The sequence below is a fragment of the Silurus aristotelis genome (genome assembly GCF_946808225.1).
Source record: "Silurus aristotelis genome assembly, chromosome: 6".
Taxonomy (NCBI): Eukaryota; Metazoa; Chordata; class Actinopteri; order Siluriformes; family Siluridae; genus Silurus; species Silurus aristotelis.
The window spans coordinates 5,662,437-5,680,899 of record NC_139579.1 but is presented as its reverse complement, the minus strand read 5'-3'; the positions used below and the strand labels follow the sequence as shown (position 1 = coordinate 5,680,899).

The 18,463-nt window shown below is 37.4% G+C and overlaps 2 protein-coding genes across 2 annotated transcripts in view; both read right to left on the bottom strand.

Annotated features, from left to right (window-relative positions):
* Window positions 1–1,294: 1,294 nt before the first annotated feature.
* On the bottom strand, window positions 1,295–9,873 carry hdac1 (histone deacetylase 1). Its single transcript, XM_083544347.1, has 14 exons — window positions 9,739–9,873; window positions 8,921–9,033; window positions 8,700–8,817; window positions 6,916–6,990; window positions 6,675–6,813; window positions 5,914–6,055; window positions 5,650–5,742; window positions 5,463–5,571; window positions 5,235–5,375; window positions 4,061–4,169; window positions 3,856–3,983; window positions 3,048–3,194; window positions 2,322–2,370; window positions 1,295–1,953 (listed from the first exon to the last, which is right to left on the bottom strand). Exons 1-14 carry the CDS (start codon window positions 9,788–9,790, stop codon window positions 1,926–1,928), a joined length of 1,443 nt encoding a protein of 480 aa, XP_083400473.1. The 5' UTR covers window positions 9,791–9,873; the 3' UTR covers window positions 1,295–1,925.
* A 7,853-nt stretch (window positions 9,874–17,726) lies between these two features.
* marcksl1b (MARCKS-like 1b) overlaps window positions 17,727–18,463 on the bottom strand; it is a 1,994-nt gene continuing 1,257 nt past the window's right edge. Inside the window, exon 2 of the mRNA XM_083544184.1 lies at window positions 17,727–18,463. This exon is cut by the window's right edge and continues 171 nt beyond it. Coding sequence (XP_083400310.1) covers window positions 18,086–18,463 — 378 coding nt within the window. The 3' untranslated portion in view covers window positions 17,727–18,085.

Here is an 18,463-nt window from a genome sequence, read left to right as displayed (position 1 = left end):
GTGGAGGGACGAATCATGCTAAAAATAACTCATTTTTGTCTAAATACCTGGCAACTAAAGTGACTACACTCTAAATGAACAGGTCATAACTGTGCTCAAAGTGTCTTTTGTCTGAATGCTGTTGTAACCATTGTTATCCAGCACTGCCTTAATCCTTCTGTGCATTCAATGCGCCGGAGCTGCACAGGATGTTGCTGGGATTATTTTCCACTCCTCCATAACGACGCTGCTGGATGTTAGACACATGGTGCTTCACCACCTTCCGCTCAAGTGCTTAATAGAGTTCAAGTCTGGACATATATTCGGCCACTCAATCACCTTTAGCTTCCTCAGCAAGGCAGCGGTCACTTTGGGAGTGTTTTTGGGTTTGTTATGTTTGAAAACTGCCGATCAGCCCAGTCTGATGGGAGGGCATCATGTACTGGAATCCATGTCTCCCTCAATCAACCACAGCTCCCCAGTACCAGCAGCACTCATGTGACCCCAGACCATGGTGCTACCACCACCATGCTTGACTAGGGTTTCTTGTAAGCCAGCTGCAGAAGGCTTCCTTCTAGGAAGATTGCCATGCAAAACAACTTGTTGCAGCGTGCTATAATATAATAATATTATTATATATTATATATATTATATATAATATTAATTATAATATAAAAATATACTATAATCAAACTAGTACTTTAGAGATTTAGTTAACCAGCAATCAGTAGTAGAACTGTGGATCTAGCTGAATGGTTTCAGCAGATTTTACAAAGTAAAATTAAAGACTAAAGAATTAAATTTCAAACCTATATCACATTAAAAACACACAAATTTACTGTTATCAACTGGCCTTAACCAAGACCTAAATGTATTTTTTGCAAATAAACTTGCACTTCTCCATAGCTGAAAAATCACCTGTAGTACGATCCAAGAGTGATTTGCAACTATAACAGAAAGCTGATTGTCTGTTGATCACATTTGTAGTCGTAATACAGCAAAATTTTTGGACTACTGAAAGAAAGAACTTACAAAAGCCTTTTATCTCAATAAACATAGCGTTAGGTAGTGTTACATGGACGCCAGAAAATTAAGATCTGTTTAAAATTTTAATTTTAAGAGTTTAGGGTCTAAAACTGAATTTTTGGCTTTTTTCCAGACTTTTTAAGACCCTGCAGAAACCTGTATCTGTAGATTTAAATCTTTAATGATATTTCACTGGCTGGGTAATCACAAATATAAACAGATGTTATTTATAACATTTGTACAAAGTACATGCGAGTGCACAAAAAAAAAAAGTAAGCTTTTACAAGAATGAGACCATGTTCTCTTTATTTACCTTAGCAAAAAAAAAAAGCATATAGTATGGACAATTCAAAACCACTGAACTGTAGAAATCCTAAAACTGCTATTTCTGGCCACTGGAGCCATAAACACAGACACGTCATTAAAACAAACAAGTTTGTCTCTTAAAATGAGGTAAAGGACACTGGGCCAGGGAGCAGCATCCCTAAAAGACAAGACCTAATACGGGAAACATTATTCCGATGTGTGTGTGTGTGTGTGTGTGTGTGTGTGTTGAAGTCCATGAATCCAAATAACTTAGAGGTGAAGCTGTTTGGGTGGAGTAGAGCTATTGAGCATCTCAACTGCCTCTGGTCCTGTTTGAGGTGCTACTATTTCAACTTAATATTAATAAAAATAAAAAATAAAAAAAAAGTTGTAAGAATCATTGCAAAAAGAAAAAAAAAGGGGGGGATGTAATAAGGAAAGGATACAGCTTACATTTCACGTGTAATGCAAAAAAAAAAAACTTTATACCACCCATTAAGAATACAAATAGTAAAAGGAGTCTTAGAAAATAATTTACAGTCTTTTAGCTTGAGGGCTAACATCATGTGAGTATGGGACAAGTCAAATTCATGCATCCCTTTGGACTCGGGTGCTCAGGTTGTTTTCAGCTCTTCTTTTGGCCTTTAGAAAAAGAAAAAGTATTGTCACACCACCACAAAGAAATAAGAAAATAGAACTATATTTATATAAAGATTCTGAAGGAAAATTTAATCTACTGCTGTTCCAATGTCGATGACTTCTAACAGTGAATCATTTTAACTTCAACACAGACCACACGCTACAAGCCAACAGTTTCAATTATTCACTTAATCACTTCCTATCCAATCTGCACTGCATTCAGAAACATTTCAATGTAAAGGTCATCTGACAGAGAGTGAAACAGCAGCTTCATGCCTGGCACAAAGGGAACGGCTCGCTAGAGTCTTGTTATTGAACGAGCAGAAACAAAACATACCACCCTGATGTAATCAAGCTATAACCAAACTCACCCTTTTGTATCCATTTTCTCTTCTGGGGTTTTCTCCTCCTCCTTCACATCTACAGGGGGGGGATATGAAACGGTTCATTAACACGTTCATAATTACACACAACCCTTATTCATCTGTAGTAAATGGTGCATGCTGGTCAGAGTTGTGGTGGTTCTGAAGTCTAGCACAGAAACACGGAGATTGGTGGGAGAAATTTAGGTACACTGATCCAGCTGCTGGCATGCTTTCTGGTCAGTGGAAGCAATGCCACGTGGACACACAAAGAACACACAAACCATGACGGCAAACAAAACTTAGGATTAAACAGTTGTGATGAAAGACAAATTTCTGTATGAAAAAAAATATTAAATAATCGATACGCTTCTTAGACAACCATGAACTGTACGGACTATATTGTGGGTTGGTCACTTAAGTTTAAGCTTTAAACACTAAATCAAATGTCCTGCAATATAACGCTTAGTATCTAAATGTAAAATAAAGTGCTGCTGCACACTTAGACAATGAGTCCTAGTTGAAAAAGCAAAATGTTACATGTCCACATGGCATCAGAGCAGAAATCATTAAACCTGATCAAGAGTTTGAGTCAAATTATTAAAAAAAAAAGCCAGCAATTTCTTCAACCCTGCCTCAAGTGTTTGGGGCAACAGTTTGAAAAAGACCCACATGTATAGAACACTTACTCTAAACTATGCTTTTCAGAAAGCTGAGAGTGTTCGTAGTGCTCACCTTTCTTCTCTTCTCCATCTTTTTCCTCCTCGGTCTTCACTCTCTTGGCCTTCTTGTAGTTGGCTGCGTTTCTGCGGCTGCCTTGTCCTTCATCCTCAGAATCGGAGAACTCTTCGTCGCAGGCTATCCGTTTATCGTGGGCACGGACTGGCAAACACACGCATTTGAATATGGTTTTAAATCAAATACTGGCCGTATCGCTTAATGTGGTGAACACCGCTTTGTAAAATTAGTCTTTGGAAGAGAAACAGTTTGACCCTGCAAGTTCACTGCAGCAGCTTTGTTTACTGCAGTGCATGCCTTCTCCCAGACCACAGGAAACATTTATCAAACTCAGCTTGAGGCTTTTAGGCATGTTTGTTAACACAAGATAATTAAAATATTCCTGCTGTTTGTCATTTCCCCTCTTATCCTCCACGATTCTGCAGGAATAACCAGGTCTACCAAACTCACTCACATGAGGACTAGGCATTGAGTTTGTATCCATTAAGCATTAAATATTGATACGTTTTAATTGCTTTCCCCCCCTGCATGTGCTGGGTGTCAGATCAAGTAATATATGATACATACAGATGTGCATTAAAAACCCATGAGTTTGCAATTAATCGGTCTGATTTAATTATACACCATAAAAAAAGACCACTGCACAAATATGACTAGAGCAAAATAATTGCTTTATATTTATATGCAAATGGTCATTTTATTCAGACAAAAAAACAGGAGCATACTTGACAATATTGTGTGTAACCAGGCATGTTATAGTTGGGGGAGATCCAAGTGGCGAGCAAGTAATTAATAGAATACTCACTAGGGATGCGTTTGTCTGGGTCATCCTCCTCGTCCCCGCTGTCCTCCTGCACAGCGTCCTCTGGGATCGCCTGCATCTGCACGCCGGGAGCGTGGGGCAACATGCGCAGGTTCTCGAAAAGACGCTGCCTAAAACAGAGAATAAGCTAAATTTAAAGAGAGAGAAAAAAAAAAAAAGTACAAATCAACAAGATCCACACACTCACTTGATCTTTTCTAGGTAGTCGTTTGTGTTCTGGTTGGTCATGTTGGAGGGACTGATGTGGAGCTTGAAGTCGGGCCCGAAATACTCAAAGTAATCGTTATATGGAAGCTCTGAAATCGCAAGAGCAAAATAATGAGTAAGGAGAACTGTACAAAATAATTACAGCACAACATTTATCCAATTTACTGACTGAACTGTGCATCTTTTCACAATGCAGAACTGATGAATACTTTATTACTGCATGATTTGTTTTTTTTTGGCTACTTCAGAACATAGACGAAAGGTTGAAATTCCACTAAGACATTAGACACGTGCCAAGTTTAACTAAACTAAATTATGAAATCTAAAGAATTTTGATCAGATTTATAATCAGGGAACGGTTGGGGAACAATCAAACCAGTTAAAATTTGTAATATGACACTAGATTTTGGAGTGTGCTTGGGGAGATTTGTGCTCATTTAGCCACAAGGGTGTTCGTAAAATCAAGTGTTGTAAGGTGAGGAGAGCTGGGGTGCAGTCAGGACCCCATTCCAAAGGTGTTCAATAAGGATGAGGTCAGATCTCTATAGCTGCCCAATCAAGATCTTAATCTCCAAATCATGTAAACCTTATTGTAATGGAGCTTGCTATGTGCACAGGGGCAGTGTCATACTAAAAAAGGTCTGTGTCTCAAAAGTTTAAGTGAAGAAAAAAACCTTCTATACAAAAAAATGGCACATGCTTGGAAATGCCAGATCTCCCAATACATTTTGTCCTTAAAAAACAAATATTCCTCATCTAGTATGTTTGTATTTTAATCACCACAGCCTTTCTTCATCGAGTGAGTTTTGTATTGGACAGCTCTTGCCTGAAAAAGTCTTTATAAAAAAATGTAATACATTTTTTATATCCCAGAGGGAAGACAGTCAAGATCCAGATTTAAAAGGCATAACAAAATCTACCAACTATCAGCAATTCACAGCCTAGGCCTATAGCAGTGCCCCATCCATCTGTGTTATAAAATGTATTTCTCCCTGACATTCACCATTTTGCTTATAGCAAAACTTTATGAACTAAACAATTGAAGCTTATATTACTGTTAGTGAAATCATAAATTATATATTTCAGTTTGTAAGACAAACCTGCTAAATCTCAAATCAAGTGCAAGGACATAAAATATCAAAAAGAAAACTTGCCATTAGGAATAGTGCTGTCCAGGGCAACAGCTGTCTCATAGGTCCAGCAACGAGCCACGTTCCTGATGGTGTAGCCTCCGCCACCCAGCATGAGCAAGGGCAGGTTAAAACTCTTCATGTACTCAACACACTTCGCATGACCTGGGGAGCACACAGGCTCACTGTTAACACACAAAAACACTTCAGGATACACAGACCTTTAACATGTGGATAAGATCCGAGGCTGACCTTTGATGGTAAGGTTGAAGCACCCCAGCCTGTCCCCCGACAGAGAGTCGGCACCACACTGTAGCACTACAGCGCTCGGCTGGTACATCTCCATCACTTTGGCCATGATCTGAAAACATCACACATCTAATTGGTTACGCAAGATCAAAGTCTGAACGCCATTACATAAGTTCCGTTAATGACTTACGGGTTTGAATATGGCTTCGTAAGACTCGTCATCAATCCCATCCCTGAGTGGGTAGTTCACAGCATAATATTTGCCCTTTCCAGCACCGATATCCTGCAAGAAACTGGACGTTAGACAAACTGATGCCAATAAGTGCATATTCAAGAGGAAAAAATATATAAACAAATGAGGAAACAACTGCAAGCAAATGTGTTGGTACAATACCAAGAGCATAATGGGGGAATAAACCACAAAGTTCAACACCTATAAAAAAATTAAACTTACTCTGAGGTCACCAGTGCCAGGAAAGTACTCTCCATACTTATGAAAAGACACGGTCATGACACGGTCCGTGGTGTAGAAGGCCTCCTCTACTCCATCACCATGATGGATGTCGATGTCAATGTACAGAACTCTTTGATGGTACCTGATAAAATAATTCCAAAAACACTAAGACTTGTCAGTTCAAATGGCTGGTCTAAAAGAATTACGTTTGTTAATGAGAAAAACTATAAGGACTAAACATCCTAATGACTTTATGTTCCATTATTCAATCAGCTGCGAGTTTAGAGTTCCTGAGTAGAAAATTTCTAACATGCATTTACAAAAAACAGTTAAACACAAACATGCACCAAATGTTTTTTCTGAACAAAAAGTCATGACTAGGTCTTTGTGATACAAACATAACGCACTACCATTGTGATAAATTACATCACAATACTCTTTTCTGAGATGAAGTGTACAACACTGATGATAAACAATTTCAGAATTTTTTTATCAGTTTTATTTAATGCCTACTATACCTACTCTATCAACATCTTCACAATTTAACTACAACACTTAACACTTATGTTCCAATAAAATAATCCTGCCACGTTAAGTTATATTCCTGCTCTTGGTAAGTGGCTTCTGCCAAATGTCAAACGGAAAATGAAATGACTTTAGTAAAGCGGCAAATATACGATTTTTAATATTAATCAGCTGCATGCCATAACGATTCCAGCCTTTATCAGGCTTGAGGTGAAAACCCTGAGCAGAAGACGCACTTGAGCAGTTCCAGGATGGCCAGCACGATGTCATTGACGTAGCAGAAACCAGATGCCTCCGACTTCTTGGCATGATGAAGGCCGCCTGCCCAGTTAATGGCGATGTCTGTCTGCTGCTTGTTTAGTTTTACGGCACCCGCTGGACACAGAAGCACAGTCTTTAATCATCTGTAGTGGGTTTGCCATCTAGGAATTCTGCGAAAAATAGAGACACCCAACCTGTCTAGACACGAGCACTTACCCACAGAGCCGCCTGTTGAAAGCTGACAGAACTCAAACAGGCCGTCAAACACGGGACAGTCTTCACCCACATTAACTGAGGGAGAAACATAAAATCAATCATGGTCTGATTAGTTCTTGTTTTCAGTACTACTGTACTGGTTACACAATTTATACAGAGCCTGTCAAAAGGTGGGTAAAACCTAGTCCTAATTATTAATAATACTAATTATTTTTGAGACAGATATCAATGTATGCAACAAACTGAGATGTAAAGATTTACTTTGACCAAACAAATGAATAAATGTACAGATGTTGAGCTTAAACTTTACTAAAGAAATTCTCCTTCCACATAAATAACAGCGCTAGACGATGAGATTTCTATTTGACCTTGAGAGCCAGTTTATCCCAGAGCAGTTCAATAGGATTTAGATGCAGAAGCTGGGCAGGTCATTCCATGATAGAGATCACTCCAGTCAACTGTTCGCTCTCTGAACAACTCTTACAGATCTTGGACGTATGGTTCAGGTCATCTTGTTGCATGGTGAAGTTTGTTCCAATTAGCTGCAGTCCAGGTGGAATTGCATGTTGTTGAAGTATGTAATGGTAGTCATCTGGTTCAGTATACCTTTTACCCAGAATAAGTCTCTAACCTTTCCTGCTCCAAAACTACGCCAAACCATTAGGTTTTCACCTCCATGTATGACTGTGGGTGTAAGGGCAGGATCTCCTATTAGAGAGAAAACATCAAGACTCCTCTGTCCACAGAAGTTTCTTCCAGTCAAGATCAATCAAATTCCTTTACGCATGTCTACATTTTGGTTTAGTACTGTAAACGTGTAAAGGAATTCCTTCATTTGTCTGTGCTCAGAAATATTAATACAATAAGTATTACTGCCTTGGATATCAAATAAACTTACACACTTCACTGTAAATCTGAGCCCATGCTATTTCTACCAGCACCATTCCACATGAGTCATAAGGTTTGCCTTTGTTATCTGTACCATCAAACTGTGGTCAGAGTGTGTGCATATCTGCAGTTGATGGAACAAACTGTATATATGAAGAAATCTATTGTTAGGTAAATCTATTGTCGATAGATCCACTGGCTGTTGAGATTTATACAAATGAAATGTGCTGAAGCAAATGTATTGACGATTGATAGGCAGATTTCGAAGTTAATTTTATGAACATAAAAGCTTTTTCTGAGAGTTTAAATCACTGTTTTCCAAGGACAAGTTCTTCAATAAGACGAGATAGATAGCAGTCTCATCTCTGAACTTAAACAGTGATGGAAACACTAGCATAGGGGCATGCCACTAATGTTAGCATTAATATCCAGCTGTGTCCTGGGGGCACCTCTGTAAAAACAATTATGGCTATAACTTCCGCCAAAAGTAATAGTAGTTAATTTGACTTTTTTTCGTGCCAGAAACAATAAAATGTCGCTTAATTTTTTTTCTTGCCTTCATAAATTCTAAATTAAGGCATCACAACACACACTTGGATCAAATTTGCTTTTCAATTGTGAAGGGGAAAAAACAAAACCGAATGCAATGCACACAGACCATATAGATTTACAGCAACCAAATTATACATACATAATAGATTTTTAAAAAGGCGTTCTTGTTAATGCTTGAGGTCATGAGAATTATCATTCATTTTCAACTTGAGGTCGTTAAACTGAACTTTTTGGGTGGGTGTGTGTTTGTATGGGATTTGTACTTTCACAAATTCAGTGGTTTAAAAGTACTTTGAGAATGTGTGCACCGTTTCCAAAGCATCCAGGCTAGAAAGTGCACTCACATCTCTGCATTTGCTTGCTGTACTCGGACATGTTGTCTGGGCGGATGGAGCGGAGGAACTTGATGTAGTCGTCGCTGTGATATTTGGTCATCTCTTCAGCGTTGGCTTTATGAGGCCTCTGTTGAACGAGAAATACAAACACACAGCATTTGACTACTCAGTTTTTTTGTTTCACGCACAGTGGATCTCAATATGGAGGAATTACCAATAAATGATCTTACGTAGATCTCCATCTTCCTATAGAGCCCATAGTTGAGGAGGAGGTTGTGGGTCATGCGGATGCGGTGAGGCTTCATGGGATGACCCTGGCCATAGTAATAATTCCCAACATCACCTGAAAGGATGGTTTTAATTGAGTGTTTACAAGAAATATGTAGAATAGTGAAAAAAAATAATGCAAATAATGTACAAGTGTTGTTTTACTTTGTAATGTTTGAAAATGTGGAGGGAAATTTGCACTGAAAGAAACCTGCACATCCCGGATTATTACCGCGTAATTGTTCTGTCTAGATGCCTAATTCAATACATCCTTAAAATCCTGAAAAACTTGTACAAACATGTAACATTTATTCATTAATTAAAACTTGAACACTGCATGGCAAATATTCTTACAGAAACTCAGTCACCTGTAAGAAAACTTCCTGGGTTTTGAAGCTAAACTTGCCACCTATTCTCTCGCGCAGGCGTGTTAGCATGCTAGTCACGACCTAGCGATTAGCCTTTTCAAAATAAAAAAACACAATTTTTGGAAATAACGTTAGAAATACTCTTTTTTTGACCGTGTTCAAAACTAAAACCAGACGCCGCAATTGCATTTGACGTCGTTAATGGTGCGGAGTATGAATCTTGCTTGTTAGCTTTGCTAGCTAACGTGAAGCGCATCATGCTAACCGGCTAAAACCGAGCTAACAATCAAGCCAGAACAGGAAACCGATTTGTCCAAAGTCTAGCAAAATGGAAAAAGGGGGGAAAAGAAAGCTCATTTTAATCGCTGTGGACGTGGAAATAGGATTCCGAGTCACCGTGCCCGGTTTCTTACCGTCATAATAATAGCAAACTTTCTTCTTTGTTCCTTGGGAAGTCAGCGCCATTTTAGCTCCAGTTACAGTCTGAGGCTGAAGCCTGCCGCTCGCTTCAACTACAACCTGACTCCGACCCTCTTGCACCAATCATCGTTCAACTTTTCGTCCTTATGGGCGGGACATCGTGCCGCTAAGCCAATCAGCTCCTTACACTGCTCCCTTAGGTTTCCTTACACTTCTGCCACTTTCAGTTCAAAACTCTCTGGTGCTATGGGGAATGTTCTCCAGTTTAACCAGTATACAAATACTAGTATTGTTCAGATCATCATCTATCGTATGTTATTTAAAAAAAATATTCTGCAATATAATTATATATGATATAATTTGCTTTCTATTGATTGCCATTGTCCAAAACAATGGGGTACAAATGGGTGCCCAATTTGCCCAGAAACAAATGAGGATGTGGTTTTCTAGTTCTAATGCACTTTTTTTTTGTAATGAATCAAATATAAAAGGTGTGCTTTTATAGCAAATAATAACCAATAATTATGCTGATGCTTTCAATTTATAAATGAACGATGCATCTGATCATACTGTATTTTAACAATTTCACTGCTTATAGTTACATTTAATGATGTTTAACTCCCATTAGACAACTAGCTATCACTTATAACAGCAATGTCTTTCCATCCTCAGCCTCTCATATCTAATGAAGCCAGTGAGACAAATAAATTAATATCCAAACATAAAGGCAATGTGTCCTGTCCAAGAGTTTGCCATGGTGGGAAATGTGCTGATCGCTACAAAGAGCTTACACTGGAGACTCCTTCAATAAATGTTAACTAGACCCCCCCTTTACAGTGAACTGCGTTGTCACATTAAAGCATCAACACACAAGAAAGATTGCTGAAATACTAAATATTAGCATGGCTGTGAGCCAAGTAAATGTAATACAAGTCGTATCAGCATTTAGCACAACAGCAGGACTGCGTGTGTGATATTGCTTTTATATAAACAGGTCATTAAATAAGAAAATAAAGTCACATCAGGATAAAGTGTTGGGTAGATATACACGGTAGTGAAGAAACATGTTTTAATGTAATGAAATATCTGGAATTTAAATGTATTGAACATACACAAGAGAAATGGGTCAACAAATGACACACACAAGCACACACACAAGCACACGTGCACACACACACACACACACACACACACACACACACACACACACACACACACACACACACACACACACACACACACATCTGCATTACCCAAATAGGGTCCAACAAATGTAAACTATTTAATTAAATTTTCCCATGTATTTAATTGTATATTATCATTTTAATTCGTGCCTATTTAATCGATTACTTAATTTAATCAATATAATAAGAAAGCATATTGCATTGAGTTTATTTATTCTATTTTATTTGTATATATTTTTATTTTAAATTGTTTAAAAAAAAAAATAAATCTTAATGTTTGAAATGATAAGCAATTTTGCTTTGCATTTCTTCACCCAACTGTACCCAAATTGAACCGAACCGTGACTTAAAAACCGTGATACGTACTGAACCGTGAATTTTGTGTACCGTTACACACTCAATATACAGTATTTCACAAAAGTGAGTGCACCCCTCACATTTCAGCAACCATTTTAGTGTATCTTCTTAAGGTTTTCTCAATACTATAGAAATTAAACTTAGATATATTTGCCAGTAGTCAATGTGCAGCTTGTATAGTAGTACAGATTTACTGTCCTTTAAAAAATAATTTAACATACAGCCTGTCCAAATAACTGGCAACAAAAGTCAGCACACCCTAAGTGAACATGTCAAAACTGTGTCTAAAGTGTCAGTTCTTCTTGGCGGTGTGTTTAGTGTTGTTGTTATGTTGATAAACTCCCGTTCTGCCCAGTTTCTGAAGGAGGGGCATCATGTTCTGCTTTAGAATGTCACAGTACATGTTAAAATCCATGTTTCCCTCAATGAACCGCAGCTTCCCCGTACCAGCAGCACTTATGCAGCCCCAGACCATGATGCTACCACCACCATGCTGTAGGCAAGACACAATTTTCTTGGTGCTCCTCACCAGTGCATCACCACATATGCTGGACACCAACTGAGTTTATCTTAGTCTCATCAGACCACAGTACATGGTTCTAGTAATTCATGCTCTTATTTCATTTCTATAGTATTGTTCCTTGAGGAGATATACTTAAAATGTTTGCCAAAATGTGAGGGGTGTACTCAATTAGGACAAACACTGCCAAATATTAGCAACACATGAATGAAATACTTGATTAATTAGAGTTATACCGACATGTTTTTTCACACCCTACAAAAACAAGTATATGTGTTACTGTATCAAAAACCTTTGATACAGGTACCAGTGAAGTGACATTTCACCTATCAGTAACTAGAAGATCATTGAATATCCTGACCAGTTCTTTCTTAGTCTTTTCATTGCTCTAAAACCAGACCAGAGTTTATTCAAACAAGTTGTATTTATGAGGCTAGTACATTGCTCGAGAAAGGGAGATGGGAAATGAGCCAGAAATTAGTTGGTAGATTTGGTAAAAAATAATACAGTAGAAAGTTATGCATTGACAGAAAACCCCTGTCTAGTGTATATAGAGTGTGAAGCTTTAGGTCTTCCTTTGAAACAGCTCATTACCAGGGTTAATGCAGCAAAACATGAGTATATATGGAGCAATATAAATAACTGTAATTTATATATTATTATACACTGCAAATATCCCATTCTTTCTTCTATCTGGTCAGTGAACTGTAGCTGTGTCTAACTGTAGCTATCTTATTATGTTTTAATGGACCTTTAAGGAAGTAGATGCTGAACTCGCAAACATCCCGTACCATCTAGAGACGTACCAGTGCCAATTGTATCCCACTTCATGTACAGTTTTGACATTGGACCTCCTGGATTGTTAAAGGCTCTGGCATGGAGAAGCTGGTGTTGGATCTGTGATGATCGCAAATGTTGAGCTATTTTATGAGTTGCTCAGTAGCTCCTAGTTTCATAACCACAAATGACTGTATACGACTATAGAAAGGACGTTACTCATAATCTTACACTCCAGTGCTCATGTTAGTTCTCACTCTCCAGTGTTCTGTATTGCTTAAAAACTATGATCACACTCTTGATGTCACCCAAATGAGGATGGGTTCCCCTTTTGAGTCTGGTTCCTCTCATGGTTTTCTTCCTCATAACATATAAGAGAGTTTTTCCGGGTCACAGTCGCCACGGCTGCTCATCAGGGATAAATACACACCATTTACCTTAACTGTTGATTTCTGTAAAGCTGCTTTGAGACAATGTCTGTTGTGAAAAGCGCTATAGAAATAAACTTGATTTGAAACTTGACTTGTAGCTATATCAAACACAATAAATAGGAATAAGTAAGGAATAATGCATGCGTGTACAAGGGAAATGCAGCAAAATAAGTTTGAAAAGCAGTTAAATAATTTTTGGTTTATTTTGATTTTATATTTTGGTAGACACCCTTATCCAACAGTAACTTATAATTATCTGTACAGCTGATGGTTAAGTGCCTTTCTTAAGGGTCTAACAATAGTAGGTGCTGGGATTTGATCTGAGCAAAAACCATTGGGCTTTAACCACTAAGCTACCACTTCCTATAATGCATGTACATTTTTGACAGCTGACCATGTTTATTTCTCTTTTACTGCCAAAGTGAGGTACACCTACAAACCAAGAACACAAACTAAGCAACTGTGCTACAAATACATACAACCCTAATTTCAAAAAGTATGGGATGCTATGCAAAACAAAAACATCTGGAAACTTAGAAGAAGTTACTGAAGTGTTGGAAGAGGAAAGTTGTCCCATATGTGTCCAATTCAGGATTCTAGCTGCTCAACAGTTCTGCGTGTCCTTTGTTGTATTTTTTTGTTTCATATTGCAAGGTTTTTAAATGTTGAACTCTTCTAATACTATTAGAAGACAAAAGTCATGCTATTGGAATAGATGCAGTAAGCAGTTAGAATTGCCCTGCTCAAATATGCAATGTTTTTTTCTAGAAGTCTTTTCTGGGTGGAAGCATTTGTTGCTCTAAAACCTGTATTTACCATTCAGCATTGACGGAGCCTTTACAAATGTGCAAGTTTCATATTCCAGAGGCATCAATGCACTCCCATACTTCCAGAAATGCAGTTTTTTAAACTGAGGACGATAACATGCCAGATGGTCCCTCTCCTCTTTAGTCTGGAGGACATGGTGTCCATGGTCTCCAAAAAGAAAATACATTTTGATTCGTTTGACCACAGAACAGTTTTCCACTTTGCCTCAGTACATTGTTAATGAGCTTTGGCCCAGAGAGTATGGTGCCATTTCTGGAACATGTTCACACATGCCTTCTTCTTTGTGACATTTAACCTGCATTTGTGGCTCACATAGTAGATTCTTTGAAACTTTTGACGATATTATGCACTGTAAATGATTCAACTGTTTTATGTTGAGAAACATTATTCAAAAATTGTTGTAGGAAAACAATTTGTCTTTCACAGATTAGTGAAGCCCTGCCCACCTTTACTTCTGAAAGACTCTGTCTCTCTAAAATACACTATTTATACCCAATCATCTTACTGACCTGTTGTCAATTATCTTCATTAGTTTCTAGAACTGTTTAATTTGAATAACAATTACTTTTTCCAGACTTTTCTTAGATGTGTTGCAGCCATAATATTCTAAATTTTAATTTTTTTTTAAAATGGTACATTTCCTCAGTTTAAACATGATTAAACGTTCATATGTGTTGATGTTCTTTTTTGAATGAATATAGGTTTATGAGATTTACAAACCATTGCATTCTGTTTTATTTACATTTTCACAGTGTCCCTACTTTTTGGAATTGTAAAATACTGAAACACTAGATTATATGCAATCATTACTGTTTTGGAGTTTGTTTAGAATATTCAGTGTCATAATCCCTCATTACTCATAGATTATGAGGTATATCCCTCATTTAAATTCTATTTAGTGGATGTTATCTTCCGTAGTTTCCTTTAACAAACAGTGTTAAAAGCGGTGTTTAGTCTTCATAAGACAGAAATTATGATAAAAAAAAAAACTCTGCACAAACTGCTCTTTGCACACTTTTGTCGAACCAAAAGTTTACATTCAGCCAAATGTTCACATGTATAGTATTTATTTTTTATTTGTATATGGACAATCCTTTTCCCACAACCTTCTGTACCGTACTGGTGGGTGCTACTGTGGTACAGTTTTTTTCTTGTCTCATGTTGTTTCTTGCTTTTTTTGCCCCTTTTTGCACTAAAAGTTGCACATGTGCACTTTGTGTTGTTAGTTTAGAGTTATGTGTAGTTTTGCTTGACTTGATAATAATCCATCTGAATGAGCGGTTACTGCAGAAAATATGTAAAAATAGAACAACAACAACAAAATCATTACAAACAGATTACTAACTAATTTGAGTTATTGCTGTATTTACTGTAAAAAACAAAAACAAAAACAACAAAAACAACAAAAACATAAATGTGAAAAAATAAATGAACACCTGATTTCAGAATCCAAACATTCTATGGTAAAAAAGTAACATTATATATATATATATATATATATATATATATATATATATATATATATATATATATATATATATATATATATATATATATATCATATTATATCATATTATATTATCTATCAAATATCACATTTCATAACCTTGTGCTCCAGTACATCTGATCAAACACTATCTTCACTTGTGCTTGTTAATATTATAAACAGCAGCTACGGTAAATCCTCTTCTCCACTTCTCTTTCTCTACCCATCTTGAGGCATCCTGGGGTTGCACCAGATCCGGGTGTGTTCCACCTCATGAAGATTATGAACTTTTAAAGAACACGATGCCGACCCTGCAAACATCTTGAACCATCTAGAGACGTACCAGCGCCATTTGTATCCCACTTCATGTAGAGTTTTAACATTGGACTTCTTTGAACATTTAAAGGCTCTGGCATGGAGGAGTTGGTGTTGGATCTGTGATGATCTCAGATTTTGAGCTATTTTATGAGTTGCTCAGAAGCTTCTGGTTCCACAACGTCAACTGACTGTATAAGGCTGTAGAAAGGACATCACTCATAATCACACACTCCGATTATATCACCCAAATGAGGATGGGTCCCCGTTTAAGTCTGGTTCCTCTCAAGGTTTCTTCCTCATACCATCTAAGGTAGTTTTTCTTTGCCACAGTCGCCCCTAGTTTGCTCATCAGGGATAAATACACATAATTAACTTATATTCAGTTTTTTATAATTCTTACGTTTTGTAAAGCTGCTTTGAGACAATATCCATTGTGGAAAGTGCTATAGAAATAAACTTTAAACTTGCACATGACAGCATTGCAATGCAGGAATCAGACACATGATGGCGCTCAAAGCTCACATAATTCTGATTGGGAAAAACTCGGATGTATTTGATGCTTAAGCAGTGAACAGAATGCTAAATAGTTGTTTAATATAGATGAATTTCTAGTCTGGCTGCAGCGAGACACATCTCAAATTCACACAAGCTCATCGAATAATAATAATAATAATATTTTTTTTCAAAAAATGCTCGTAAAATGACATTTAAAGAAATGCCTGTCATGGTTTTAGGTAAGATTCTAATCGCTGAAATACGAGCGATTTCTAGAAATGGTCTAGAAATGATAACTGGTTCAGTGTGACATTTGGAGTAACACCTGACTTTTGTCTTGTTTCATTGCAAATCATATTCCCAGTGTGCACATGTTTATATACAGATGTATAGGCAGGAACACTTAACTAGGAATTGCTAAGGATTTCAGGGCGCAAAAAGAAGCCACTTTAGCTCACCGAATTGTTTATCTATAGGATTGAATTTGGTGCTTTAGTGTGAGGGAAATTTGACTAAGCAACACAATCCTCGCTCGATCAACGCAATTGATTTACTTCAGGTTTGGATTTCGATTGTCGTGCGTTCTTTAGTAATTCCTCTATCTTTCATTGCCATTTCTTCACATTATATTTTGAAGATCTATGACACTAATCATGCTATAGATTTCAACACCCATCATTGAACACCTCCTTGTTTGTATCAACATTGTTCCTATTATCACATTAGATTTGATGGCAATCTAATGATACCTGTTGAGATAACTACGCCTATTCTTTTCATATAAAAAGCTTTGTAATGATTAATGGTTAGTTCTATTGATCAAAAGCGACGTGAAAACCCCTTCTGATAGAAAGTGTCTGTGTGAACGAGGCATTCGAATAAAGGAGTTTTATTATTGTTCAAATTTTTCGAATTGATCTAATGTTCTGGGTTCGACACTGCAAACTCATTTCCCACTTAACCTTAACTGGTTTTTATCAAAACCGGTTTTCGAAACCACGTATGATCACGTCACTGAAACGTGTTAATGACTTGTCCTCTTCTCATGAATGAAGTCCAGGCCTCATATTCTCGAGCTTTTTATTTTCAGGCCCACCAATAACAAGAACGACAAACGCGAATCACTCTTCATTAGGTAACCAACATTTATTTTTACCATTATCAACTTTACAATAAAACCAGTAACATCCTTTGAACATTAGCAAAATAAAGAAACAAAATTGGTCAAATGTATTTACAGAGACAAAAAAAAGCAGATCAAGGCTCACATTGAACACATAACATCTTTGCTTGGTTTTTTTTTTACTTTAAATGTGAACATAGCAAGCTCAACTGTGTGTAGGTGTGTGTGTGTATGTGTTTTTTTTTTATAGCCAAGATGGAAATTAAAATGCAATTTCAAACAAACAAGACAAAGCCTTTTGAATATTTAAAATGGTTCTCTATACACCACAAAATACTTAAATTTGGGTTAAAATATAGGAATGTAGAAAGTTGGCGAGTCTTTTCAATTTTTTTGTTTTTCATTTCCGTTTTTTTTTTTTTTTTAACAGTCATTATGTGGTGATGTTCATCTTGCACTTGATTTATTTTTTTTTTATATTATTAGCATCTCTGGTGATGATGGGATTGAAAGATGCCCCCTCTTCGTTTCATTCGCTCGGCGTCGACGTCTCCGATCGATTGCGGCCTAAATTCAAGAGTCCCGGATCTTTGAGCCATTAATAGGGAAGTGAACTAGTGATTCTAGTCTGTCGTTTCTCATTAATCTTGAAGAAAGTGGCACGAGGAGTCTCTCTTTTTTTCTCACATACATGTGTATATATACATATACATATATCCATGTATATATACATATGTATACATATACACATATATATATAAATATATATATAGATTTTTTTTCTTGAAAAACAGTTCACAACAGTTCCTTGCGGCGTACAATCACTCCTTCTGTTCGGATGCTGCAGGTGTCGAGTTGGTCTCCTCTGTTGGTTTTGTGGGCTCAGCCGAAGGGGTGGCGGCCTCTTCCTTGGGGGCAGCAACCTCCTCGGTTTTAGGAGGAGCCTCCTCGGCCTTGGGGGTCTCGGCACTTGCACCAGCAGCGGCGGCGGCGTCGCTCTCCTCCGGCTTGTCCTCTTCCTCCTTTTTCTCCTCGGTGGCTCCGTTTTCAGCTGGCTTCTCCTCTTTCTTCTCTTCCTCCTTCACAGCCTCCTCTTTCACCTCGGTGCTTGCCTTCTTGTTCTTTTTAAGCGACAGCCCCTTAAACTTGAACGAATTCTTCAGCGAGAACTTCTTCTTCTTCTTCTTAGGGGTCTCCTT